We start from the raw sequence: 27182 nt of genomic DNA, 5'->3' as shown, positions 1-27182 counted from the left end.
TAAAAGAGTTAATGAAGCAGTTATAAGAGAAATCTGTCTTCCCAACACTGGATGACATCCTCCCCCAGTTGAAAGGAGCTACGGTATTCTCCAAGCTGGATGCCTCGAGCGGATTCTGGCAAATGTCTTTAGCCAAAGAGCGCTAAATGGACTACATTTATCACACCCTTTGGGAGATTTTCCTTTTGAAGATTATCTTTTGGGATTCCCAGTGCATCTGGAATTTTCCAAGGAAAGATGGCAAAATTGTTAACGGACACAAATGGAGTTGTAGTTTGCATGGACAATATCCTGATATATGGATCTTTGATGGAAGAACACAACAAAACCCACAGTTAAGTCCTAAGCCTAATCAGTCAGTCAGGACTCAAGCTAAACAAAGAAAAATACATTTTCCGCTTACCCCAAATCAAGTTTCTGGGACTGATAATAAACAAAGATGGAATCAGTCCTAGCCCTGAGAAAGTAAAAGGAATTTGAGAATTGAATGTACCAGAACTGAGATGTATACTAGGGATGGTAAATTATCTTGGTTGATACTTAAAAGACCTTTCTACAGTGACAAAACCACCGAATGAACCGTTACAGTCCAACGCAGCTTGACTATGGCGGCCAAATCAAGAAATGGCTTTACAAAAGGTCTAGAACCCGCTGATCGTGTTCACGTCACATTGGATGGAGAAATATGATGGCCAACTTCAGCTGTCATGAAGAAAAAGAATTCAGTGCCCGGATCACATGTGGTCGAGACCATCGACATCGACGCTTGGTTCCGCAGAAAGAACAATCAACAGAGCAAACTCTACAGAGAGCAGATGCGGAACGCGAAGACGACGTGTGGATTCCAAACCGACCACAGCCAGTGGCGGTAACGAACGGACAGCCAGAGGGCCGAGTCGTTACGTGGTTGGGTCGTGTAATTAGAAAACCAGCATGACACTCAACGGCCGGATCCGTACTGAACTTCGAAGGCAGCGTGACAGCGTAATTGCTGTAGATCTTAAAGGGGGAGATGTAATGGAGCGTTAAACTGTATTTTACAGTTCAGCCACTACGTAGCGCTGCGCATCCGACACTGAGCTAAAGGGGCCTCAGCTGTACCCGGCAGGGCAGTGAAAGAGCCGACTCTGAGCACAGCCGGGGCTGGGCAGCTCTGCGGCCAGGCCAGCTCCGGTACCGAGGAACACGACACGCTCGTGCAGCCCTCGAGGGCAGGGGCTGGGTGTGCTCCCTGTTAGCCCAGAGGCAGGAGCGATGGAGCCAGAGGCTAATCCCATGGTCTAGTCCCTGCTCCCCAAGGAGACTTGTGACTGGCGGGGTGCAAAGCTGAAGGAATGCCGAGGCAGGAAGGGGTTAAATTATTTTTATTGCACATCTTCGACATACCAGGAAGCTGCTTCTGAGGGCTCCCCCCCAGCAGTGACCAAACTCACTGCCCCCTCCCCCCCCCCCCGGGGAAGTGACCAGACCCCCCTGCCCCAGCAAACAACCCCTCAGCACCAGTGTCATGTGGGGGCTGGGGATCTGCTTGCAGCCGTGGGGAGCCCCTACATGCCAGGCCGGGGGGGGGGGCGCTTTTCACCCTCACACCAGGGGCCCTAGGCTGCCCCCCACATGCTCAGACTCCCTCTTTCTCTGGCCAGGGACTCACCAGAGCGGGGCCAAGCCAGACTCCTAGGCCCAGCCCAGCCCCACCCATTACGACGGAGCCCGCTTGGCTCCCCTTTCTCCCCCACAGGCCCTCCCAGGGTCTCTGTGTCTAAATTAAGCCATCCCCCTGCCCCCCTCCCATCATCCCCTCCCCACATGGAAATCAGCAGGGGCCCACGGGGTCAGGCCTGCTCCACCTACCTCCCCGCCTAAACAGCGGGTCCACGGGGCAGCTGGGGCAGGGATCCGGGGTCTCGTTCCCTCGTCCCAGCAGGGTTAGTGCCTACGCATTAGATCTACACAGGACAGCGTGTGTTGCTGATCTCCCCCCCCCCCAGCGTGTGTTGCTGATCTCCCCCCACCCCCCCATTTTGCTCTATGGTTTGTGGTGGTGCCGGGTGAGCAGCATTCCCCGCCCCCTTCCCGGGGCGACGTGGAGAGGGGATCTGCCCAGCCGGCCCAGGCCTGGGCTCAGTAATACGTCTCCTTCTCCACCCAGCCTGGGAAAAGAAGGGAAGAGAGGCTCATCAGTGCCTGGAAACTGGGGAGCCGCATGGCTCGGGGGTGCCGGCGCTGGGTTAGGGCAAGAGGTACAGCGGGTCAGACGTGGGCCTGGGCTGGGGGGAAGGGAGGGGACATGATGTCCATTCCCTCCTTAGCACGGACTCCCTCCAGAGCAGTGCCCGGGGGGAGCCGAGTGTCTCTGTCAGCTGGCAGCTCACGGGCCCCGATCCAAACCCAGGGCAGCAGGGCCCGTTGATTGACTTTCCCTCCCGGGCATCAGGTCAAACCCTGGCCCAGAGCGGCAGGGATTGGGGGAGCTGGGGAGCCCCGTGGCAGAGCGTGGCGGGGAGGGAGGGGGGGACCGTGGCACTGCATGGGCGGGAGCTCACCGCCAGGATAGCGCCGCAGAATCAGCTTGCGCACTTCATCGTACACGAAGATCAGGAGGCTGTAGGGGAAGGCGCAGAACCACCAGGTGACCCTGCGCGGGGGGAGAGAAGCGTTAGGACTTTGCAGGGGGCGGAGGACCACGAAGTGAATGTTAGAGACCACGCCACCAGCGGGACCCTGGGCAGGGGGGCCGGATCTCGATTGCACCACTCGGTGACTGGGCTGGGGAAGGGGAGCCAGGCCCAGGCCCATCGCCACGCGAGGGGGGCAGCAGCTCCCTGCCGTTTGTGCCCTCGGGGGCCCCTGCACGTGACTCACTTGAGCGGGTACATCCGCAGCGCCACCCCCATGCCGGGGCAGTAGGACAGGAAGGCAGCCAAGGCCGTCTCTTCGAGGAGACCGAAAATCAGAATTTTGTTCCTGGAGGGGAGATGAACACGACACAGGAAATTGGGGGTGGATGGACAGCGACCTGATCCCACCCCCCTGCACCCCCCAACCCAGTGCCCACCGCAGCCCACGGAGCCCGGGGAGGTGCCAGGAGTCCCAGGGACACAGGGCTTCGGGTGGGGCAAATCAGGGGGGGCTGGGCAAAGCCAGCTGGGACCCAGACTTCGCCCACCCAGGAGGCGGGAGCAGAACTGCAGGCGTAACATGTGAGCGATGGACCAGCCAGCAGCGCAGCGCCCCCTAGTGCCTCGCTGGGGCCAGCAGCGCCTTAGAGCAGAGAGCCCCCAACTCCACACCTGCAACGCAGCGCCCCCTAGCACCGCACCGGGGCAGTGTCATCAGCACCGGCTTAGAGGGGGCAATCCCCGCTGCAGCCCAGCTCCCTCTGGGGCACTGCTCCCAGTGCTGGCTCAGAGGGGAGAGCGCCCCCTACTGAGCCCCCCACCCTGCTGGCTTCAGCGGCATGGCCAAGGCCTTCCCTCCCTCCCGCCCCCCAACATCACCTGGGGACAGAAGTCCTGCAGGTCCTGCGTGAGCAGGAAGGGGCAGGGACAAGGGGTTGGCAACTCACTTCATGCCCTGCTGGAAGACGGAGTTCCTCCGGGTCTTGCAGATGATGAGGTCGGCCCACTGCACCACCACGATGCTGGCGAAGAAGGCCGTGTGGCACGTGAACTCCACCACCTTGCGCTGCTCGTAGGTCTGCAGGGACAGGGACGGGACGCTGGGCACGAGGGAGGGCAAGACCCTCCATGCCACGTGGGCGGCCCCTCAGTCGGTAGCCTGCTTTCCCGAGGGGGGTGAGTGCCCCCCACCCCAGCTGGGAGAGGTGCTCCTGGGAGCTCTGCAAATGCCAGAGAATGGGGTCCTGCCAGTCTCTCCCATGCCCCCAGTTTCCCGGGGCCGCACTCACCCACTCCTGCCCGTAGCTGTCCTCCAGGTCGTTTTTGGAGCGGTCGTCCCAGTCCAGGCGGATGCCCAGCAGGGTGGACGGCAGGAACCCGTTCTCCGCCAAGATCACAAAGTAGGTGAAAAACCCGCCCAGGGCCTGGATCATGCCTGGGGGAGGGATGGTGGGCGAGCAGGGGCAGTGGGGCAGAGGGGAGAGGGAGAGAAGCAAAGACCCGTAAATGCTCCTTCCCTCCTGGTTGCTCAGTACCAGCCTGGAACCGCGAAGGAGTCAGTCACTCCCCATGGACCCGCCCAGCACCCCAGCCGCTCGGCACGGCCGCGGGAGCCCCCTGAGCTGCAGTTACCCCAGGGGGGAGTGGGGCACCTCCAGCAACACAGCGCCCCCTACAGCCACGCTGGGGTACTGGTCTGTACCAACCCCCTCTCCCCCTGCAGCACAGTGCCTCCTGTAGCCACACTGGGGTACTGGTCCATACCAACCCCCACTGCCTCCTGCAGCACAGCGCCCCCTACAGCCACACTGGGGTACTGGTCCGTACCAACCCCCACTGCCCCCTGCAGCACAGCGCCCCCTGCAGCCACGCTGGGGTACTGGGCTCAGCACACACTCAGGGGAGTGTACCCCCCATTGAACCACTAGCATGGCTTCCTGCAGCCCCTGGGCTGGGGCTTTCAGTTGAGGGGCGCAGCCCGGGCTGAGCAGACAGTGCCCACGGCCCCACTCACCGATCTGCCCATAGGCCATGCTGATGAGCCGCTCATTCACCAGCTTGTCCGTCTTGGGGTTCCGCGGCTGCCTCTTCATGATGTCGCTTTCTGCGGCTTCGTAGGCCAGGGAGATAGCGGGGACCTGGTGGGGCAGGAGGGGTCGCGAGTGAATGGGGCTGGGCTGCAGGGACGCCTGCTCAACGGAGCTAGCAAACCCCTTCCTCCCTGTGGCATCTGGAGGGAGGGACCCAAGGTGCAGGTCTCAGATCCAGGCCTGAACTCCTTGCAGGGCTCCGCGGTCCGGCTCTCTGGGGATGGAGAACCTTCAGTAGGCCCATCCCCCGGGGCAGGACTGGTTTTAGTGGTACAGCGAGGGTGATCTCCGGCCCCGTTTGAACTGTCCAACAACGATGCTGCCAGGGGGGAAATGAGGCCACGGCCCTCCGTCTTCCTAGGCTTCCTTGTCCTCTTGGCACCTGCCCCCCTCCACTCTACCAGCTCGGGGTCAGCAGCCCTTCTCCGACAGCGGCAGACCATGATCTAGAGATCATCCCTCCCTCCATCTATGCACTGACCCGCTGACACCGAGCACAAACTACAGTGCAGCCAGTCTGGGATGGGTGTGACCAGCTCAAACCACCCCGTACCGCCATGGTGCCGTGGGCTGGGACGCAGGGAGCATGGCTGAACCGGCCAGGTCACTGCCCGGAGTCCAAGGAGGGCAGAAAGGAAGCCAGGCTTCAATCCTCGCTGCTTCCGTCCCCGTGCAAGGAGGAGAAGGAGCCGTGGGTGTCACTGCCTGCAGGGCCCAATCCCCGGACCCAGCCGGGGTGGGGTGAGGTAGGCGGGTCCCCCTGCGGACCTGGCAGCTTGTTGCACCCACCTTGCCATGGGCAGGTAAAGGGGCGCCCTCGGGGCTCAGCGGCGGCTCCACACGCTGCCACACGACCAAGGCTAAGGGCAACTCCTGTTAGTACCACCCTCTGTCCCAGAGCTCTGCCTCCCCCCCCGTTCTCATTCACCTCCTGCCCCATTTCTGATTTCATCCCCCTCCCTCCCCCGCCCCACCACATCCCTGCTCCCTCCCCTGCCAGGCAGGGCCCCCCACGCACCATGTCGGTGCCCAGGTCGATGCAGAGGATGGTGACGGTGCCCAGGGGCAGCGGGATGTTGATGATGATGAAGAGCAGGAAGGGGGTGATCTCGGGGATGTTACTGGTCAGCGTGTAGGCGATGGATTTCTTGAGGTTATCGAAGATCAGGCGGCCTGGCAGGAGTGAGCACAGGGAGGGCGAGAGTCCCGGGGCCGAGGGTTGTGGGGAGCGGGGGGCTGGGCCGGGAGGAGCAAAGGACCAAGACGGCGCCGTGTGTGGGTGAGAGGGGATCAGAGGGGGCAGGGGAGGCCATGTTGCTGCCTCTGGCTAAGCCTGGCACTGTCAGGGCAGTGCCAACATCAGCTTCCTCCACACTCAGCCTGCCTGGTTCCAGCCTGACCCAGGGGCAGCGACACCAGGCCAGGCTCCGATCCCACCATGGCCAGCCCACTCCGGCACGGCTTAAGGCACATTCTTGCTCCAGAACATCAGCGGGAGCAGGAGCCAGCCCAGAGAGCTTTGGGCATCGATCGGGGTTCTCTCATTGGAGAACAGGGCAGGCCGTGGCCAACGCTCCCCACGGCCAGGCAGCAGGGGGCTGATCTGGGCTGGGCGACCCATTCACAGGCCCATGTTCTCAGGTGCCATGGACCCTGGTGCCCGCCTGCTGCTTGGCTGACATCCGGGTCACAAACCGGCTGGGTTTGAGGTAGGGCTGGATTAATGCAGGGGCTTTAGGGGCTGCAGCCCAGGGCCTCGGGCTAAGGGGGGCCCCACAAAAATAAATCCGGCCCCAGAGCACCTCCGGCCCGAATGCCCTGGGTCCACAGGGGAGTTAATCCAGCCCTGGTTTGAGGGAGCAGGGAGAGGGATGTGGGGGAGAAGGGCGGGGGTGCTGCCCACCTCCCCTCCCCCGCACCAGCCCGGGCACCCACCTTCCTCCACCCCCGTCACGATGGAGGCGAAGTTGTCGTCCAGCAGGATCATGTCGGCCGCCTGCTTGGAGACGTCAGAGCCGGCGATGCCCATGGCGATGCCGATGTCCGCCTTCTTCAGGGCGGGCGAGTCGTTCACACCGTCCCCGGTCACGGCCACGATGGCCCCCTACGGAGGGAGAGGCAGGATTAGCACCGGGAGGGGGCCGGGCAGCGTGGGAGACCCCCCAGGGGCGGGCGCGGGTGGGTGACTGAGCAGCACCCCCATGCTGTAGAGGGCACGGTGGAGCTGGAGGGGACGTACGCGCCCAATCCTGACCAGGGTCCCTCGTGCCCGGATGGCACTGGCGGTTGGGCCAAACCTGGGCCAGGTCATTGCGTTTGCCCTGGGACTGTCACCCCGCTACACACCGCAGGGCTCGGGGCTGGGCAGGAAGGGCTCCCGCCTTCTCCCACCCGCCCAGAGATGGGGATGGTGCGTGAGTCCTTGAACCACAGGGGTGAAAGACGGGCCAGAGGGAACAGGACTCCTGGGTTCTAAAGGGGATCGGCAGGTACCGGTCACAGCGGAGAGGCCTAGGTGTCAGGACTCCTGGGTTTCATTTCTCACTCCGGATGGGGAGTGCGGTCTAGCGGTTACAGCAGTGGGGGCTGAGAGCCAGGGCTCCTGGGTCCTAGTGCTGGCAGCGACGAGGAGTGCAGTCCAGTGGTTAGAGCAGCGTGGTTGGGCGTCAGGACTCCTGGGTTCAATTCACACTCTGGGAAGGGGCTGGGGTCTAGTGGTTACAGCAATTATTCCCCTCCTGTGCCCTTGGGGTCCTGCGCTAGGGGGAGGGGGTGGGAGTGACCCCAGTGGGTCTGGCTCTAAGCTCGCAGGCCAGGAATGTGGCCGTGAGCTGGAACGCACAGTGGCTGCCTGCAGGAGAGCAGAGCCGCCTGGCGCTCCATGGCACCAAGCCTTTGCGCTAGCCGGGCTCGGCCCGACCCGTGGACACATGAGTGCTGTTGTATCTGTGGCGACTCCCCCGTGGGTGCCTGTCCCACAGTGCCCAGCTGTGCCAGAAGCAGGGCATGGTGACAGGGTTCGGAAGGGCAAGACCTCTGCCCACCAGGCTGCCTCCATGCTGGCTGGCCAGCTGTTCAGAGTGATGCAGGCTGAGAGCTGTCCCCCTGGGGGGTGGTATGTGGGTCAGGCTGGCCAGTAGGGGGCAGGCTGGGTGCTCAGGGATTCCCCCACCTGCCTCTGGCAGCCCTCCACGATGATGAGTTTCTGCTGGGGGGACGTGCGGGCGAAGACGATCTCCGTGTGGTTCTTGAGGATCTCGTCCAGCTGCTCCGCCGTCATGTCCTTGAGGTCAGAGCCGTGCACCACGCAGGCCTTGGCTTCCCTGCGGGGCAAGAGCAGCATCAGGGCTGGCCAGCTCCCCACAGACTAGCCGGGGGCCCTGGGAGCGAGGGCCAGCCTACCTGGGGTTGACCTGGCTGACGGGGATGTTGAGCCGGGCCGCGATGTCCTCCACCGTCTCGTTGCCCTCGGAGATGATGCCCACACCCTTGGCAATGGCCTTGGCAGTGATGGGGTGGTCGCCAGTCACCATGATCACCTAGGGGTGGAGCACACAGCGGTCAGGGTATGGACACTGGTGGGCAGGGCCCAGTGCTGTTGGAATGGAGCTGGGTGCCAGGACTCCCAGGTTCTGTTCCCAGCTCCGCAAGGAGCAGGGTCTAGTGGTTAGAGCAGGGCAGCTGGGCATCAGGACTCCTGGGTTCTATCCCTCCCCCCAGAGCACGGGCTGGGCTGGGCTGGCCTGGCCTGGTGGTGAGATCTCAGCCTTGGGGTCTTACCTTAATCCCTGCGCTCCGGCACTTGCCCACCGCATCAGGCACAGCCGCCCGGGGCGGGTCGATCATGGACATGAGCCCCACAAAGCACAGGTTGGTGGTGGGGAAGTTGATCTCGTCCACATCAAACTTAAACCCGCGGGGAAACTTCTCTTGGGGCAGGTAGAGGTGGCAGAAGCCTGGGAGAGCCAAGAACGCCAGCGTGAGCCAGAGCCAGACACAACCCCCCTCCCACGCACCATCATCCCTGCCTGTCACTCACGACTCCCCCCTGCACGCACAGGCACGCACGGCGTTCACAACCCCTCCCTCCCGCCAGGGCCCGGGCCCCCTCACCCAGCACTCGCTCCCCCAGCCCGCCCAGCTCCAGGTAGGCGTTCTGGAAGGCGTCTCTCATCTCCTCGTCCAGGGGCAGCTCCTGGCCCTGCGCCAGGATGGTGGAGCAGCGGTCGAGGATGCGCTCCGGCGCGCCCTTCATCACCAGCACGTAGCCCTGGGGGTCGTCCTCGCACTCATGGATGGAGAGCTGGAAGGGAAAGGGGAGCTGGCTAGGGGGAGCCACCCTGGGAGGACGGGGCTCGACGCCCGGGTGCGCTGCACCCCGCCAAGGGCCGAGTCGCCTGCCGCTCCCCCTGCAGGGCCAGCCGGGGCATTAACGCCAGTGGGTGAGGTCTGTGCGGTCGGTGCCCAGGGGCTGGGGGTGAACTCTGGGCTTCCCCCGGGGCCTCTTCCGCTGTCTCTCCAGCCCCTCCCATCCTATCGCCCCCCAACCACCTGCTCTCCTCCCCGTCCCATTCCAGGGCCTCTCCTGATCTCTCGCTCCCCACCCTCTGCCCGCTCTCCCGGCACACAGCCTGAGCCCACCTTGGGCTCCCTGGCTCCCTCCAGCTCCTCCTGGCCCCCCGGCTGGGGGTCCAGCAAGCTGCGGGTGGGAGCCGGTCGCCGGCAGGAGTGCAACCTCCCAGCTATGGCCATCGATGACGGACGGGGATTGAATCTGCTGAATGAATGTTGGCAAGCTGGGGGAAGGGGATGCTGTGGGGCTGGGAGCCGAATGGCCAGCGCCCATCCACCCATAGGGCACGACTTTCCCTTAGCCCCATGGCATGTCCCCACGCTTATCCCTGGTGCCATCTCCAAGCCACGGCCGGGTTCTCTCCTTGCCGCAGCCTGACCGCCCAGCTCCACCTCTGTTCCTGATCTGTGGCCACGTCCACCCAGTTCGTGCCCATCCTGAGCCCTGCCCCCCCGGCCCAGGCCCAGGCTCCTGCCCCTGCCCCACCTGGTACTTGTTGGTGGAATTGAAGGGAATCTCTGTCACTTTGGGGTTCTTGTCTCGCATCTTCTTGACGGAGCCGCAGGACAGCTGGATGCACTTGAGCAGGGCCGACTCGGAGGCGTCGCCTGCCGTGTCCCGCTGGCGAGGGGAGAGGGGCCGTCAGTGCAGGACGGGGGCAGCCCGGAAGGGGCACTGCTGGGCAGCCTGGGGGGGAAGAGGAGGTGCCGCTGGGGGGTGGGGGAAAAGCGTGGTGGGAATAGGGGGGCCCTGGCCAATGGGATTGGAGGTGTGGCTGAGTGATGGCCAATAGGAAGAGGGGTGCGGCTGGGGCCATGGTCACCGGAGACACTGGTCTAGATGAGCTCTGAAGCTGGGCGGCAGAGCCAGGGACATGGGCACACACGGGCACGGCTGGCGGATGGGCTATGGGGCTCGCTGGCCATTGCTCTGAGTCTGACAATCTTGCTGAGGCAGGGAGCAAGCCAGCTCCGGGATCCGGCCCTAGGAGATCATGCTCCCGTGGGCTGCTCGCTCCCCAGGCTGGCCCCGCAGCCGAGGGGAGCTGCATGGGTCTGTGTGCTCTGGGGCCAGCTCCCCGGCGGGGAATGTGGGCAGGACAGAGCTCTGGCAGCATCACAGAGGCCGTGGGCCATCCAGGCGCTCTGGGCCATCTCAGTGCAGCTCCTCACGGCCCCGGGCGGGGATCAGAGCAGCGTGAATGAGGCAGGGGACAGGGGGCCCCTGCAGAGCCCGTATTCCCTGGGCAGTCTGCTGCGCTCAGCACTGGGGCTGATCTCCCTCCAGAGCCTGCGGGGGCCGTGCAGGGAGCCCGGGAACGAGGGATGGGGCCCGGGAACCCAGCCTGCCTTGGAGATGGAGACGTTCTCTTGGCCTGGCTTGAAGACGGCGCGATTGCACAGGCCGGCGATGCGGGCCAGGGCCGCCCAGGTGGGCGAGCGCTTATCGAAGGTCGCACCTGAAAGGAGACACGCCCGTCAGACGTGACCCTGCCCTGACCCCCAACCATGGGGCTGGAGCAGCGAGCAGGGCGTCGACAGCGCCCCCTGATGGGAGAGGCTGGGACTGAAGTAGCTGGGAGCTCCCCCCATAGCCAGGGCTTCTGCCCCCTACAACGTCCCTTTGCTGGGAGAGGTCAGGATGGAGTAGCCAGGATTTCTCCTCCAACCTCTGAGCCAGCAGCGCTCCAGCCACAGCTTGCTCTTGGGAGGTGCCCAGGTCTCCGAGCCAGAGCCTCCCAGGGTCGGGGTTTCCCATCAACAGGAGCCCAGCGCATCCCATGGGATAAAACTCAGACAGAGGCAAACCAGGGCAAGGAATTCAGGAGAGGAGCATGGAAGGCGGGTGCTGAGTGCAAGAGCTTGCCACATCCATCCACCCTGCAGGGCGCTGCCACACTACCCTCTGCCCAGTTCACACTCTGGGGCGCAGCTCAGCTGGCCACAAGTGCCTCCCTGCAGCCCCACCTCAGCCCTGCCCTGAAGCAGCACCGAGGGGTTAGGCAGAGGCGGGTGGGGGGAAGATGGCTGGAGTGGGGGTGGATGCACAAGATGCTGAGTTAGGGGTGACTGGGTGGTGCGGGTAGCCGGGGTGGAGGCAGCGGCAGGGGGCATGGACAGGGGTGGCGGGAGGCACGAAGGAATGAGTGGCAGTGATGTCGGGCACAGGCAGCCACAGCACATGGCTGAGGATGACAGGGGGCGAGGGCGCAGGTGAAGGGGACAGTGATGGGGGGTGAGGTCATGGGTGGAGATGGAGGGGTGCAGCCAGTGGTTGGGAGTGGGGGAGACATGGACGGAGATGGGGGGAAGGGCATACAGTGGGGTGGCGGGGTGCGAGAGCATGGGTGGCATTGGCATGGGGCCTGGGTGGGGAGGGCGCAGTGGGGGAGTGTGATGAAGTGGGACTATTTTGTAACATTTGTATGAGGCCTGTTTGTGCCTCAGTTTCCCCTATATGCTGCTTTGTTACCCACCAGTGTGTGGAGGCGACTTTGCTCTCAGGGAGGGCACCCAGAAGTCCTGATTTTATAGGGACAGTCCCAATATTTGGAGCTTTTTCTTATATAGGCACCTATTACCCCTCACCCCCCTCCCGATTTTTCACACTTGCTATCTGGTCGCCCTACTTCCAGGGCAGGCTAAAAGGCAGAGATTTGGGTGTCGCCCAGTGGTCTGGAGTGGCAGGGGGTGCGGGCGGCGGTGGTATGGGAGCTGGTGTTGATAGTGACAGGGTTGTGAGTGGTGGCGTGAGAAGCATGGGGGGTGGTGGTGGTGGTAGGAGGGGGCAGGCGCCAATGGTGTGGGGGCCTAGGCGGGGACACCGGGGTGGTGATGGCACAGGCAGAGGGGAAGAGGCCGAGGGGTGGCGATGGCACAGATGGCAGGGGGCACAGGTGGCACGGCCAGTGGTGGGCGGGGAGCGGGCGGCAGGGCGTGGCGACAGCCCCTCACCGGACTGGTCCTCGGTGGTGTCAGCCTCGTGGATCTGGTTGTCGAACCACATGTGGGCGACTGTCATGCGGTTCTGGGTCAGGGTGCCCGTCTTGTCGGAGCAGATGGTGGAGGTGGAGCCCAGCGTCTCCACTGCCTCCAGGTTCTTCACCAGGCAGTTCTTGCGCGCCATGCGCTTGGCGGTCAGGGTCAGGCACACCTGCGGGCCGGAGAGGGAGGGGCTCAGAGCGGGCGAGATTCGCACCCAGATCGCCGGGCCCAGATCGCGGCTCGGGGCCGGCGGTGGGGGGGCTGGCTGCGCACCCAGCCCCGCCGCTGGGCAGAGCAGAAGCCCTGGGCTGAGCGAGACCCCGTTACCGTGACCGTGGCCAGGAGCCCCTCCGGGACATTGGCGACGATGATGCCGATGAGGAAGATGACGGCCTCCAGCCAGGTGTAGCCGAGGATGAGGGAGAGGATGAAGAAGGAGAGGCCCAGGAAGACGGCCACCCCGGTGATGAGCTGGATGAAGTGCTCGATCTCCATGGCGATGGGGGTGCGGCCCACCTCCAGCCCGGAAGCCAGGGAGGCGATGCGGCCCATCACCGTGCGGTCCCCGGTCGAGATCACGATGCCCCGGGCGGTGCCTAGTGCAGGGGTGGGGAAGGGGAGACAGGGATTTGGAGTACTCCTGCGCAGGCGACTGGAACTGGTGGGGTGGGACTGGGAGGGGGCTCAGGAGCAGCTCCCGTAAAGGACGGATTGAGGGACCCCCAGCAATCTAGCAGCTCCCCCATGTACAGTCTGTCTGGGCCCTGGGCATCCTCTCAGCCCTGGACTGGAAGCCTCTGTCCATGGGAGCCAGCGCAGGCTGCTAGTCACTGCCAGGTGGCCATGACGTGCAATGAGTTCGGGGGGATCTCAGCCTATCCCGCCAGGCGGCCCCTTCTTGGCAGCATCAGGAGTGGAGCAGGCCCCTCACGGCTAGCAGGCAAGCGCGTGCCACCCATTGGGCGGGCGATGGGCCTGCCGGGGGTTGATCAATCAGGCCTGGCTCGGCTCTGGGGTTGGGCCCATCTCTGAGCAATGGGGACCCCCAGCCTCCAGGGCTCTCCGTCCAGCACCGCATTGCCTGGGGCCCGTCTCTCAGCACAGCACTCAGTGTGCCACGGCCAGGCCTTCCTGGCATCACGGCCCAGTTGCCTGCCCGGGCACCCTCACTGCAGTGGGCATGCTGGCATCGCCCCTGCAATTCTGGGGTCAGGCTGCTTTTGGGGTAACAACCCTTCTCATTGGCCCCCAGCCCTGCCATTTCAATTCCCCTTTGCTCAGGTCCCTCCTCTCTTCCCCCCCCTTCACCTTCCACGCAGTTGGTGGAGAAGAAGCAGATGTTGCGGGTCTCCAGGGGGTTCTCGTGGGTGAACTCGGGGGAGCGGGTCTGTGGCTCTGACTCGCCCGTCAGCGAGGAGTTATCCACCTGCCGAGGCAAAGGGAGGCCGGTCAGGGGCCTCGGAGACAGCGGGACGGGCCCAGGAGAGACAGATGAGAGGAATAGATAGACAGACAGATAGACAGAGCGCAGGTGTTGTCTGCCTCAGTTATCGTCCATCCCTTGCCCCTGTCATTGACGTCAGTCCATAAGCCCCGACGCTGTCCCAATAGACAGACAGGCAGATGGACAGACCCTCCGGCTTTCAGGCTCCCATGTCCCACCCTTCAAGTACCCCCCACCCCAGCACTAGTTCACATGGGGCCCTGTGCACAGAGCATGGGGCTCCTGGCAGGCCCCCTTATCCTACGCAGTTCATCACCAGCGCCTGGCAGCTGCCCCGTCAGACTGGGGAGCAGGGGGGCACGGCAGGGTGTGGACACCCGGGCTTGGGGATGGATGGAGGGGTTGGATCCAGGGTGTTTATCAGGGGAGGGGTTAGTGCCCGTATCAGGGAGGACTGGGGGGTTTCTGTGGGGTGCCAGGGGTTGGGCTGGCAGTGCCACCCCCACAAGGGTCTGGTCAGGCTGCAGCTGGGCACACGGGGACAGCGCAGCCTTTTCACTCCCTCCCTGCAGGGGAACCCTGGGTTCACAGAGGACATGGACCCTGCAACCTCCCCCCAGGCTGTCCTGACGCAGCCCATTGCCCATGGGGATCGGACAGGAGGCATGACCCACCTCACTGGGGAAATAAACTATGGGGGTCCCTACAGAGCCCGAGGGGTGTGCCTCAACGGCCCCGCCCACAAGGCAGACACTGGTATCACCCTCTATGGCCCTGTGGGTAGATCTCACAGAGCCACGGCACCAGACCAGCAAGGCCTCAGGAGGCCTTTTCTTGTATGATGGACAAAGCAGAGCTCCCATCGCCCCCAGGAGCCAGCTGGCCAGTCCGTACGTCCACACGGAGCAGCGCTCGCCACCCTCTAGCCGGGCGTGCCTCCCTCTCCTCCAGCCTATGCCAGCCTGCGTCACGGCCCCGCCAGCCTCACCTTGCAGCCGTGGGAAGAGATGATGCGCAGGTCGGCCGGGACCCGGTCTCCCCCTTTCACCTCCACCAGGTCTCCCACCACCACGTTCTCTGCGTTGATCTGGATCTTCTCGCCCTCCCGGATCACCAGGGCTTGCTGATCAAAGCAACCAGAAGGAGGGGGAAAGGCACAAGCACTGCACCCAGCTCCCCCACCCTTGGAGCCCCCAGTAACACCCCCCCTCCCCGACCTGACGGGTCCCAGCCCCTCGTGGGGAAGCCCTGCCAGTGACAAGAGCAGGAAGCTGTGAGCAAAGCCGCACGTGCGTATGATTTGCCTTGTGCCAGCGTGTCCTGAGCCCACCCCACCCCTCCCCAGAGGTTGGCCAGCTGCTGGGCTTGAGTGAAACCCCCCCTGAGTTCTGCCTGAGCAAGGACTCACGGGGGGGGGGGGGGGTGGAGGGGTCACAGCTGCACCCCCCTTCCAGCTGGCAGAGGGAAGCACTGCCCACCCACCACTGCCGCTGCTCCTCTGTCCCCGCCACCCTTGGCACTCAGCACTCAAGTCAGATGCTGCATTGCTGCATCTCTCTCGGGGCTGGGAACGGCTGCCCCATGGGCTCTCCTGCTGCCGGCCAGGCTGGGCGTGCCACGGGCCTGCTTCTGATCTCATTCACACCCGAGCCCTTTCAACTTCAGCAGGGTGTCTCCTGATTTCTACCAGCATGAGCGGGGAGATCCCAGCCCCTCAATGCAGCATGGCAGAGACTGGCTGGAAGGAGGAAACACGGAGGCCGCAGAGGCTGGGATAAAATCAAGTCTCCCAACTCAGAAATGGCCCCGTGTCTGGGCTGCCGGCTCGGGGCGGAGAGGAATTCACCCGGGGGGATCAGGAACCCCTGGTGCGCCCCAGCTCTGTATCCTCTTCTCCCATCGCTCAGCGACGGTCAGGGATATTTCGGAAACAGCCCTCGCAATGCCATGCCCCTGGGCTGGTTGTTGGCAGCAGGGACTGAATCTGGGCACTCTGGATCTAAAGACACCAGCCACTATAGAGCGAAGACGGCCTTTCCCTGTGCCTGTCGCAGACTTGTCAACGTCTATTTGTGGCCCGGTCACCGCTAGAGGGAGCCAGGGAACCACACTGGCTGGGTCGCCCGGTGCAAGGGGCTGGCTGAAATCTTAACACCCTGCAAGCGGACTTGGACTCACATTTCCCAAATGGGCCAAAACCCCAGAGCAGACCCTGCCCCGAGCCTTTACAAGGGTCCTGCAATCCAGATCCCACTTGTGCTGCTTGGGTCTGTCTCTCCTGTCAAGGAGGTTTAGGATCAACAGGGAGGCTTAGCGGGGAAAATTCTTCCCTCTGTTGGACGGAATTAGAACTGCTTGGCTGTGTGTCATAGGCCCTGTAGTGCTAGCAGTCAGTGAGGATCCTCCCCTAGCTCAGGAGGCTGGGCCTTCGGACTAGGAAGACCCAAGATCTATCCCCCATGAAGTGGGCAGTCCTGGGTAACTGTGGGTTTGCTGCAATCAATGTTTTGTAGCTTGGCCGTGACTCTTCAAACCTGAGCTGCCTTTATTCAGGTGGCCAATCTCTTCCCTTTGTTGGGGCTCCCTTCCCGTGCCACTGGGGCCCACAGGGGGCGGAGGATGGGAGAGGGGTGCTCCTACCTGCGGCACCATGTTTTTGAAGGAGTCCATAATCTTGGAGCTCTTGGCCTCCTGGTAGTAGGAGAAGCAGCCGGTGACAATGACCACAGCAGCTAACACCACGCCCAGGTACAGCTGCGGAGAAAAGGGGGCTTTTCAGAGGTAGGGTATTCCTTCTCCCACTGCTGCAATGCAGCCACCTCTGGGGTGGGACGCGGCAGCTGTTTCACAGCAGTTTAGGACAGGACGTGACAAATATCTGACCCTGGGAGGAGAAATAGGCAATTCCTGGAGGCTGGAGTTGGGCCAGGACCCTGGGGCTAACATCCCGACTCAGATGAAAGGTTGGTTCTTTAATGGTCATGAGGTCTTTAATGATCGCTGGGACCTGGGCAGGTGTCTCATCCCAAAGGCGAGGCCTGGGGCAGCACCGAACCGCTAGTCACTGTGCTCAGTTCTGGCTCTCCTGGGCCACCCTCATCAGTCCCTGGGGCACAGAGCCCCCTAGCACCGCGCTGGAACCGGGGGGCCACCAGCCAGCACTGAGAACGAAGGACGAGTGCCCCCGACTGAGCCCCCTCCCCGCTCACTGCAGCACTTGCAGGTCTCCCGTGGGAGACCAGCCCCGGGGTGGGCGGCTGCCGAGGCAGAGCTGCCCAGCTCACGTTACCGGAGCTTTTCTTTAGAAAACGGGGCTGAGTTATTTTGGAGCCTGCCTTCAGCGCAGGGGGGCAGGGGTCCGGGTGAGAGCCGTTCAGCCCGGCGCTGCCTGCCTCGGCCAGGAGACGCATGCTGCTCACTTGCTCTGGGTTGAGTTTGGTGACGCAAACTCCAGAGCTAAGTGAAATGCCGGGGAGGAGGCCCATGGAGCCTGCCCCCAAGCCAGGACCTCAGAGATCTCTGGGAGGCGGGGATGAGATTCTGGGGCCCTGCCATGCAAAACAGGGTCACCCCTAAGATTCAAGCCCCCCCTCAAGTTCAGCCCAGACAGAGGGTCTCCCTTGAATTTCTCTCTTCCCTGGGCTGGACAGAAGACAGAAGGCCCTGGGAAGGACAGAAGAAGGGGGGTTTCATTGAGGTTCAGTTTAGAGGTGTGGGGTGGAGAAACTCCAGGTGTGGGGTGGAGAATCCAGCTGAACCCAACGCGGAGACGGTTTGTTTCCAGCCCTGGGACGCAGGCCAGAACGCCTCGGTTCCCTCCGCCTGCCGTCGGATCAGCCCCCATCCCTCCGGCCACGCGACTCACGTTGTCGTTAGCCGGCTCGTCCTCCATCACGGCCTGGATGCTGTAGGCCAGGAAGCAGAGGATGGCGCCGATCCACAGCAGGATGGAGAAACCCCCGAAGAGCTGGCGGCAGAACTTGACCCACTCGGGGGTGGTCGGGGGAGGCGTGAGGGCGTTGGGGCCGTCCTGCACCAGGATCTCGGCTGCGCGGGTGTTGGTCAGACCCTGCCCGGACAGAGGGGGGTCGGAGGGATGGCAGGGGAGCGAAGGAGCGAAACAGAGCCCAGAGGATGGAGAAAATGGGAAGGAATGAGAAAGGGACAGAAGGAAAGAGCCAGTGACATGCTGCCACGGTTCAAAGCCGGAGGAGCACCCCCCATCCCTGGCCTTTCATCTTGTTGGCCCCTCCGCCACCGGACCCAGCGCACGCAGCAGCTGGCGAAGGGAACGGAGCTGGGGTGCTGGGCTCCCCAAGCACCTGCTGCCCACGGCTCATCCCCCCACATCGCAGAGCCCTGGGGGGCCGGTTCTCCCGAATCCCCCACTGCCCTGTGGAGCCAGGCTTGCAGAAGGGTTCCCGGGGGGATGCCCTTGCCCCTCCTCCACCCCACCCTGCCAAACCAGCCACACTGCAGGGGAAGGGGCTTCATCTGCCACAGGGAACTGGGGCTTTTGGGCAGTGAATCCCCCCGACCCCGCGGGGTTTCTGGGAGGACCCCTTCCCTGCATTTCCGAGCACCAGGTGAACGGAGCAGCCTGGAGGCTGGGGCCTGCTCGGAACCTGCACCCCAGGAGTTTGGGAATCAGGGGACCAGCCCATCCTCCACAGCGACCCCACCCTAAGGGAGAGCTGAGGGCAAATTCTCCCAAGATCTGCCAGGAGGCTGAGGGCGGATGGTGGGGTACCTGGGACGGCTGATGGTGCGGCAGTTGCCGTCAGGCAGTGGGGTATGGGGAGTTTGGGGGGGAAAGGCAGCCCTGGCTGGGAACTGGAAGGCAGGGCGCAAGGGATGAGAGGGGAGGAGAAGAGAGAGGTGGGGGGAGACGTGGGGAGGGGGCAACGGGCAGTAGTGGCCCCCGTACAAAGACACTGACTTACCCGGGACAGATCCACCTGGTATTTCCTGCCCAGTTCATCCAGGGACAGCTTGTGATCATCCTGCCAGGGGAAGGTCACAGTCAGCGTGGCAAGAGAGCTGAATGTCCTGGGAACGGAACCAGCTCCAAAGGGACTGGCCGGCAGAGCGCTGGCCTCTGGCCCATCCGGATCTGCTGTCCATGCCTTTCGAGGGCAAGGCTGTCACCCGGAACCACCGGGAAGGGGGAGCCCAGCTACCCACAGGACATAGGGAAGGCAGATTTGGAGGGTAGGAGATACTCTCTGTTCACCTATGCTACCCGCCCTTCATCCAGCCACCCACCTGCACCATCCAGCCGTCCTCCCACCTGCCTTGGCGTCTGACACTAGGCGCTGACCTGAAATCCACAGGCTGACCCCTTCCATCAGTGACCTGCTGTGACCCCCCTGAAACGACCCTGGCTGCACAGGGCGCATGGGAGGTGTGTGGCGGGGGGGGGGAGGAGGGGTCTTGCCTTTCCAGCTGCAGTGTTTAGAAGCGTCTCTGAGCAGAGGCTGCCGATCAGCGCGGATTCACCACGACTCCGGCAGGTCAGCGCGACCAAGGACAGAAAGGGCTTTGTGGACATGAAGAGGCACTGAGCCTGGGTGTGTGCCGTAGCAGCCAGCAGGGGGCGCTCAGGAGCACCGTTCTTATTTATCTAGGCCCTACACATACGCTGGTCAGCAACAGAACCAGCTCTCCCTGTCCTGGCTCAGTGGAGGGGGGTGGCAGGTGCAGCTGGCGCAGTGGGTGATCAGTGAGATCTAGGAAGGATCATGGGGGGGGAAGCGACCTCAGAGCCACCTAAGCGTGGGGGGTGACCTGCCTTGGGGTGGCCACAGGTCACGAGCCATCCTGCACCAGACATTGACTGCCCAGCCCCCCAGCAGTGCTGGGGGGATGGAACAACGGATCCTTACCAGGTTCACCTCCTTCTTCAGCTCATCCAGCTCCTTCTCCTTCTGCTTTTTCTTGCCACCGCCATTCTCCGAGGTAGTTGCCGCCGGCGAATACTCCCGCCCGGCCTGCCGGGGGGGTGGTGAGAAAAAGGGGGGCGGCGTTACCTCAGTGGGCAGGGGACCCCTGGAACCACACAGACCCACAGGGAGGAGAGAGACTAGGGACAAGGGACATCCCAGGCAGCCACAGGACAGACAGAGTCCCCCCCTCCAGCCCAGTCCCTAGCCAAGACTTCGGAGCAACCGGCTCAGAAGAGTACCCAACTCTGTGGCCACCTGACAGCTCGGGACAGCCTCCACGCCCTGTCCCCAGAGGTGCTGGGCCGCAGAAGAAACCTGGGCTGGTCTCCAGGGAGCGGCGGGGCTGGGAGATTTCTGGTTTCTCTTCCCCATGCTTGTCGTGGGCTATGGCAGGTCAGGCTGGCGGCAGACAAGACCTAGGAGTGGATGAGGGAGAGTCGTGTTTCCCCCCCACTCCTGTCTGGCTGTGGGAGATCAGAAAAGGAGAAGCACACCCGGGAACAGGGGAATGGATGCTTCCCTGGGCTGCCCCGTCCGTGGGTCTCTCTGCACCAATTGCCTCTCATCTTATACTTAGATTGGAAGCTGTTTGGGGCAGGCTCTTCTTCTTCCAGATTTCCCAGGAGCGCCCCACCCCAGTTAGTGAGCCCAGCGGCCTGGACAGCTCGGGGAGGCAGCTGGTGTGTTTGGGAACCGAACCCAAGGTTCACCCTTCACTAACTAAACAACACACGGGGGGGGGGCGGGTTGGCACCGCTGCCCTGACCTAGGAGTCACTTCTGCCAGTGACTTCATCCTCCCCAGGGACACGCTGCCAACGCAGGGGCACTGAATTCCCCTGGCTCCTGCTGCCTGGGCCTGCGTCTGCTCCTGACCAGGCTCTGAGATTCGTTATTGCGGGTCCCTGGAAGGAGAGCCTGGGGCTGCGTGAAAGGAGACAGGCATGTCCTGGGATAACTCCCTCCCCCCCCCCCCCCCCCCCGGCGCTGGCAGGGCATCAGGGCGCTCAGCGGGGCAGGGGCTTGTGGATGGGGGCTCGAGCGAGCAGATTGCGGGAGCAGGGCCAGGCAGCTGGGACGGCAGCGTTTATTCAAAGGCAGCAAATAAAGAGGACCCGGCTCTGCGCTGTCATGGAAAAGTCCCCCCAGTGCCAAGAACAACTGCTGTGAGCAAAGGGTCACGTTACGGCGGGGGGGGGGAGAGGAGGGGCATAGGGAGGGAGGCATTGAAATTGTCAGGAACCAACTACAACCCTCCAGCTCTCCTTAGGGTGCATCTCCAGAGCATGGCTCCCTGCCACAGGGTGACCAGATATCCCCATTTCATAGGGACAGTCCCAATATTCGGGGCTTTTTCTTATATAGGCACCCATTACCCCCCACCCATTATTCCGATTTTTCTCACTTGCTATTTGTCACGTGGCAGGGTGCTCATGGAACAGCCTCCAGCCAGGATCTGGGGAGGGGGTCCCCCCCTGCACGGGCCCATCTGCTTTCTGCAGCAGGCTCCGGGTCTCTCCCTGTCCCCAGTATAAACAGAAGAGGGACCCTTTGTCCCGGGGCTGGGGGCGCTGGCTCTGATTCCAGCATGCCAGTCTCCCTCTCCTCCCCTCCTGGGAACAGCCTGTAACAGTGAGAGTGAGGGGGACAGCTGCAGGACCGACTGCTTCAAACACAGCCACAGCCCATCCCCACCATCGAGGGCATCTCCCACCGTGAGCCTGGGTCCGCAGGCTCCTTAAGGAGACAGGATGGGAGGCTGGAGTGCACCCTCTTAAAGGAGTCTCGGACTTGCCACTCCAGATCGAAACCCCTGGCCCATCTAACCCAGTATCCTCCTGTCCCTGATCCGGCCCATCAAAGCGAGCAGCCCCCTGATCCAGATCAGGAGCCTGGCTCCTCTGTCCAGTCGCCCATCTTCCTCCACATCTGAACAGGCCTTTGGTTCATATGTTCAGTACCCTGGCTTCGCAGCTGCCAATGCATGGCTTTCCTCCCCTCTGCCCCCTGCACCTGGCCACGTAGGCAATGCGGGATCCTTCCTGACCCCTGCAGCTCCCAGCCCTGCAGCATGGGGATCGACCACCCCGAGCTTGGGCCCCCTTCGCATTTTACAAAAATATCTCCAGCTCTTTTAGGCTCTGCCCATGCCGGGGGAGAGGGGCAGGGGGGCCAGTAGCCCAGTTATGGCACTGTTTGGTGCCGTTGGTCCAGGCAGGATCACAAGCTCATGGGTCACAGACAGTCTCCAGGGCAACTCAGTCAGCTTTACAACACAGACAGGGACTGCATTTCACTCGGTCCTATTTGATTTCTTGAGGCCGATTCAATCAAACAATCCCCTGGGGTTTATGATCAGGGGACAGCAAAGAACTGACACCCTCCCCCCGGCCCCTCTCGGGCAATGCCAGCGAGCCCTGGTCTGGAAGGGAAGTTGTGCTTGTAGCCAGAGACTGGATGGGAGTCTGAGCCAAAAGCCCCCTGCAGGAAGAAAGAGCAGGAGGAAGAAAGAGTCTCTCAGGCAGTGAATGGGGAAGGGAGAATAACAGCCTCCTTTCTGCTCCGTATAAAGGGCTGAATAGTCCTGGCCCGTCCCAGCCGGGTTCATGAGTCCAGCATCCTGCCTGCGGTTTCCATGGCTCTTCGGGATCCTTTGCCGTGCGGCGAGGAGAGGGGCTCTGCCAGCTAAGGAGCTCTCTGTTTGCTAACCCCTCCCTCCCAGAAAAGCTCCCAAAGCACCTTCCAGGAGCCGCTGCCCCAGCTGCCGAAACACAGCCTGCTCTGGGGTGGGATGCAGCAGCCAAGTGGAACAGAACCCCACAGCCGGCGGCAGGGGGTGGATGGGCAAGGCTGCCAGGGTGAACACTCTGGCTCCTGCCGTAAGCTGCCTCGGGTATTTCATGCCCCTGGTTAGGCTAACAGTGCCGAAAGAGGGCACTTGCAACCCGCCATGCCTGCCATCGCCAGCACCACCCCTGAGAAGCCAGCCTGGATCCTGCCCTGCTCCAGATTGGGGGGCAACGGGGTACAGCAGGAGCCCCCATCTATCAATCAGAGAGGCTGGATTACCAGGACATCTCTGGCCTATCCCCGCCACCAGATGGTCTCCCCCACCCCCTGCAGCTCTCTGCCCCATCCCTCCCAGCCTCTAAGTTCCAAGCGATGCCCTAAAGCGGGGCTGTCAGGCAGCCGGAGACCTGTAGTCAGTGGCATGGGTGAGTTAGCTGCTCTGGGCCCGATCCTGAATTCCTTGTGTCCCCGTCTCGCCCTCAGTCTCCCAATGGGAGTTTTGGGTGCACGAGCCACAGGATCGGGGCCATTACAGGCACGTTGCCCCTTCAGCCAGCCATGCCCATGGGGATGCAGTTCTGATCCCTGACACTGGAGAGGACACAGGGCTCCAGGCTGGGTTTTACCTGGCCCGGAAGAACATTATAGATCCTGGACCCCCACGCCCCCACATTGTCCCAGCTGTGCCCTGCCTCTTCCAGATGACTGGCTGGGGCAGAGACCTACCAAGGGACTCGCTGGGGGGAGGGGGAGGGGAGAGATGAGAAGCTGTAAAGCCCCAACTTGGCAAAGCTCCTCCCAGCTACCACCCACATAGTTTGAGGGGCCATTGCCCCTCCCCGCAAACTGCAAGCCTCAGGCAGGCACGGAATTTGCCCCCCAGGCAAATGACACCTATGCCAGCTACCCTGGGGAGGTAGAAGAATCAGGCTAGGTTACATGCACCTGCACCACCCCCATGGGACCGAGGAGGGGACTGGGCACCAGAACTCCTGGGTTCTGTTCCCAGCTCTCAGAGGTGAGCAAGCTCCCGCGGCTGCAGTGGGATACAGGATTTCTGGGTTCTTGTAGTGAGAGCTTAAACAAGTCCCTTCACGTCTCTGTGCCTCTGTTTCCCCAGCTGGAGGCTGGGGTAATACCACTGACCACACAGTGCCCGGGATGCTGAGACCCTCAAAGGGAGGGGGCTGGAGAAAGTCCAAGTGTATTCATTAGCATTTCCTTTTGCTCACCCCCGGAGCCCGACCTATGGGGGAGTTTGGAACCAAATCCCCATCTGAGGCCTGCAGTTCCATCCCTGTCCACTCTGCCTTTCCATAGGTCTCTCCTGGGTCAATGCCTCCCAGGGAGGGGGGGGGGAGGGTCCAGACGTGACCCTGTGGCTCACTTCCCCCATCCGCCCTCCTGCATCTCTTTCTAGCAGGCATCTCTTGGCAGGCAAGGGCCATGCCTGGGTGGCTGCACTGGAAGTTGTGAGTGAGATAAAAGGCTCTGAGCTTTAGGGGGGGGCCACATCTGCCCAGCAAGGGGCACCGCTGCAGAACGGTCTAAACTCCCCAAATCCTCTCCCAGCATGCACTGGGCTCAGCATGAACTTGGTGTGAGTCTCTGAATGTGGGGCTGGGTCATGTTTCTTCTTTGGTCACTCGACAGCCCCGGTCAGGAGTCTGTGGAGGAGCCCCCCCCTCCCCGCCGAGGACACAGCAATAGCCTCATGTAAATATTTCTTTTGCTGCGGCCTCTGGCCCTCTGTCATTTTCAACAGTGCAATGAACTGGCTAATGCATCTGTGCACAACTACTTTCTACTGGCTGGGATCCTAACTAATTAGCTGTGTGTCATAGGCCTCATACTTCTCCCAGGTAATAGTGATTTTCTTTTAGCTCCGGGGTTATTTTGGAGCAGGTGGATCAGAATTCTAGCCCTGCTGTGCATGTGAAGTTTTCTGTGGTGCCACGGGACACAAGAACCTGACAACTGTGACAGGTCTCACAGAGAAATAACGTCAGTGAAAAACGGCACCCTGCCTTGTTTATGTTTCCTCTGACCCCACAAGCGTCACCAAATCAACGGCTGTGAAGTCTCTTTATGAAAGATGCTCAAGCAATGCAAAGTGTTGTTATTAGTCATTTATGGAGCTGCTCCAAAAATGGGGGTTATTTTCCTGGAAAATTTTGATGAAAACAGGACAAAAATTCCTTTTCATCTAAATTTTCCATGGAAAAATTAGACTTTTCCACCAGAAATTCAAATACCAAAACATTTCCTCGGAAAACTGACCTAGGGCTTTCTTGACCAAAATATTTCTCTGTTCTGGTGTCCCATTTTTTCAACAAATGTTTGCACGGAAAGCCGACCCTTTGTGCAAAAGGTTTTGCTGAGCCGAAAACTGATTTTCCGCTGAGAAACAATTTCAACAGAAAATTTTCAGCCAGCCCTCGTTATTACAGCTAGAACGAGTCACGTGGCAAAGCTCGCCAAAGGGCTCTGGGTAATAAAAGAACAACAAACGCGATTGCAGGCTCTGATCCGGGGCTGAGCTCCACGCGGGTCCTACACACAGCCCAGGTTCGATATGCTAGGCAGCGCTCACTGGCTTGGTGCCATTCTTCGCCTTGCCATGTTTCCAAAACACATTTCTTTGTTGGCACCCAGTTCAAGCCCCAACTCGGAGTGCTTGCTGGGGGCGCAAGAAATTGTTTTCCCCCCATTGAAACTGGTTAAAGAGAAGGGCTGTTTTCAGGAAATGTGGCTTTCATTGTCCCTCCTGTATAAGATTATTGCTTGACTGTAAAAATAATATTAAAAGGATCCTACTGAGAACAGCTCTTGGCCCCTCCCGGGTGCCTCCCACTTGGGAACTTCAAAGGTGAATGAGAATTGTAACAAACCTGTGATCATTTGGGAACTTCAGCCATGACTGTGCTGCACATGGGGCTTCACAGGCACAGCAGAGATGGAATCCACAGCCTCCCGCCATCTGAGCTAGAGGAGAATCTCCACAAGCACTATAGGGTCTAGGATACACAACTGATCAATTCTGGCTCCACCCAGCAGAGGGAGACATACACATTAGCCAGTTTGTGACACTGAAGTGGCTTACCCTAGATCATGCCACAAGTCAGTGGCAGGATTGGGAACAGAACCCAGGAGTCGTGACAGCCATTAGACTCCACTTTCTCCTATAGCTGGAGACAGAACCCAGGAGTCCTGTCATCCAGACCCATGTTCTGATCACTACACCCCATTCATTTCCCAGTACTGGGACTAAAATCCAGGAGTCCTGACAGCCAGTTCCCTATTCTACACACGTCACTTCATCAATCCCTTTTCTAAACACCATTTATTGTATAGAATTTTCCCCGTGTTTGCTTTCAGTTTCCCATGAGCGTGGTGCTAGGAGCAGTGTATAAATCTAGTTAATAAATTCACGTTCCATCACTGGCTCCCCCACGCTTCCCAGGGTCTGGCATTTCCTTCGGATCTGGCCATTCTACATCAATCAGTCAATGAATCCACTGTGCACTTCAGCTTCTGTGGAACTCATTAGCAAAGCAAAACGGGGAGTTTCACATGGGCAGCTTAGAGGAGTTCTGCACTGCATGTGAAGGGGTTTGGAGCACATGGCCCCCTCTCCTCAAACTACCCCATAATGTGGTGCAACAGGGGATTCGATGACTGGGAGGTTGCTCCTTCCGAAATGTCACTGAAGCGTTCGGGAGGCAAAGAAGGTTTAAGGCGCAGTGGGGCAGAGTCGGTCGGGGTATTTTGTAACGCCAGCAGCCAAAAGTTCCAGAAGAGCCTGTGTCAAGCTGAAAACACCAGGGGGGAACCCCACTGGATTCAAACAGACTTCCTAGCTAATCCTGCTCTCTGATCCCGGCTGTGGCACGCAGAGGGGCGGCTGGGATTATTTTGCTTTTGGAATGCATCATATGTCTCCAAATAATCCCCTGGGCCAATCCCCCGGCCAACTCCTTCACCCCCCACCTGGAGTCTGACCCTGCCCTGGCGAGAGGGCAGTTTACCCAGCCGTCACATTGTTTGGGAAGCGGCCCCCTCCGCCGGATTGCTTGCCTGGTTGCAAAACTGTTTCCCTGCAGCGAGGGGGGCGTGGAATGGAAATGGCAATTATGGAAGTAGAGAGCGGGCCCGGCGCAGCGGGGGGGACCCTGCCTGCCCTCCAAGCTGTGCAAACAGACCCCAGAAGGAGACAGCCCTGTGTTCCTCCTTGTTGGCGGCTGCTTCGCTCCCGTCTCAAGCTGTGACGCTCTCCAGCCCCGCGCTCCCCAATCGCTGCCTTCCAGTCGCATGGTCGAGGGCAAACTCGGGTAAACTGAGCTCGCCCACTTCTCCTTTGGGAAACGGGGAGTTTCCTTTACCCCCTTCTTTTTCTGCCACCACCCCACTGTTGTCTTCAGACCCATTCAAGCCATTTCCAACAGGATTACCTTAGAATACATGCAAAGCGTCCTACTCACCCCTTTTCCCATCTTCGTCAGGCCGGGGCACCGAGGGATGGATGGAAGGAAGGAAAGCAGGAGGAGAAAAGGAAAAATCAGTCAATAAAGGAAGCTTTCCGGCTCTTCTCCGAAGGCACCGTTATTGATGGGGATTGCGTTATTCTTTCTTTAAATAGCTCCCTGGTTCGCCCCTCTCCTTCTCTGGACAGGATCACTTGTTGAAAGAGGATCTAGGGCTGAGAAAAACTCCACCCTCCACCCACCCCTTTCTCTCAC

At 61.3% G+C, this 27182-nt stretch overlaps 1 protein-coding gene across 1 annotated transcript; it reads right to left on the bottom strand.

The window, feature by feature from the left end:
* Positions 1 to 1355: 1355 nt before the first annotated feature.
* LOC137167470 (sodium/potassium-transporting ATPase subunit alpha-2) lies at positions 1356 to 27182 on the bottom strand. The gene is made up of 23 exons (XM_067569653.1): positions 26925 to 27182; positions 19595 to 19699; positions 18653 to 18712; positions 17575 to 17778; positions 16350 to 16463; positions 14698 to 14832; positions 13574 to 13691; positions 12593 to 12861; positions 12236 to 12434; positions 10631 to 10740; positions 9768 to 9902; positions 8822 to 9011; positions 8489 to 8664; positions 8111 to 8247; positions 7881 to 8031; positions 6644 to 6812; positions 5727 to 5881; positions 4633 to 4756; positions 3908 to 4053; positions 3566 to 3696; positions 2863 to 2964; positions 2544 to 2635; positions 1356 to 2150 (listed from the first exon to the last, which is right to left on the bottom strand). Exons 1-23 carry the CDS (start codon positions 26934 to 26936, stop codon positions 2122 to 2124), a joined length of 3063 nt encoding a protein of 1020 aa, XP_067425754.1. The 5' UTR covers positions 26937 to 27182; the 3' UTR covers positions 1356 to 2121.

The sequence above is a fragment of the Emydura macquarii genome, unplaced genomic scaffold (assembly GCF_026122565.2).
Source record: "Emydura macquarii macquarii isolate MOO-44397 ecotype Brisbane River unplaced genomic scaffold, CSIRO-AGI_Emac_v2 contig_2924, whole genome shotgun sequence".
Classification (NCBI taxonomy): Eukaryota; Metazoa; Chordata; order Testudines; family Chelidae; genus Emydura; species Emydura macquarii.
The sequence above is the reverse complement of the archived record's forward strand: the minus strand, read 5'-3'. Positions and strand labels throughout refer to the sequence as shown.

What these genes read in the sequence shown, in the direction of transcription:
- LOC137167470 (XM_067569653.1), bottom strand. An exon ending in GGCTCCTGGCCACGGTCACG is followed by an intron (nt 12,435 to 12,592) that starts GTAACGGGGTCT and finishes TCCGGCCCGCAG; the next exon opens with GTGTGCCTGACCCTGACCGC. An exon ending in CTGCGGATGTACCCGCTCAA is followed by an intron (nt 2,636 to 2,862) that starts GTGAGTCACGTG and finishes CCCCCCGCGCAG; the next exon opens with GGTCACCTGGTGGTTCTGCG.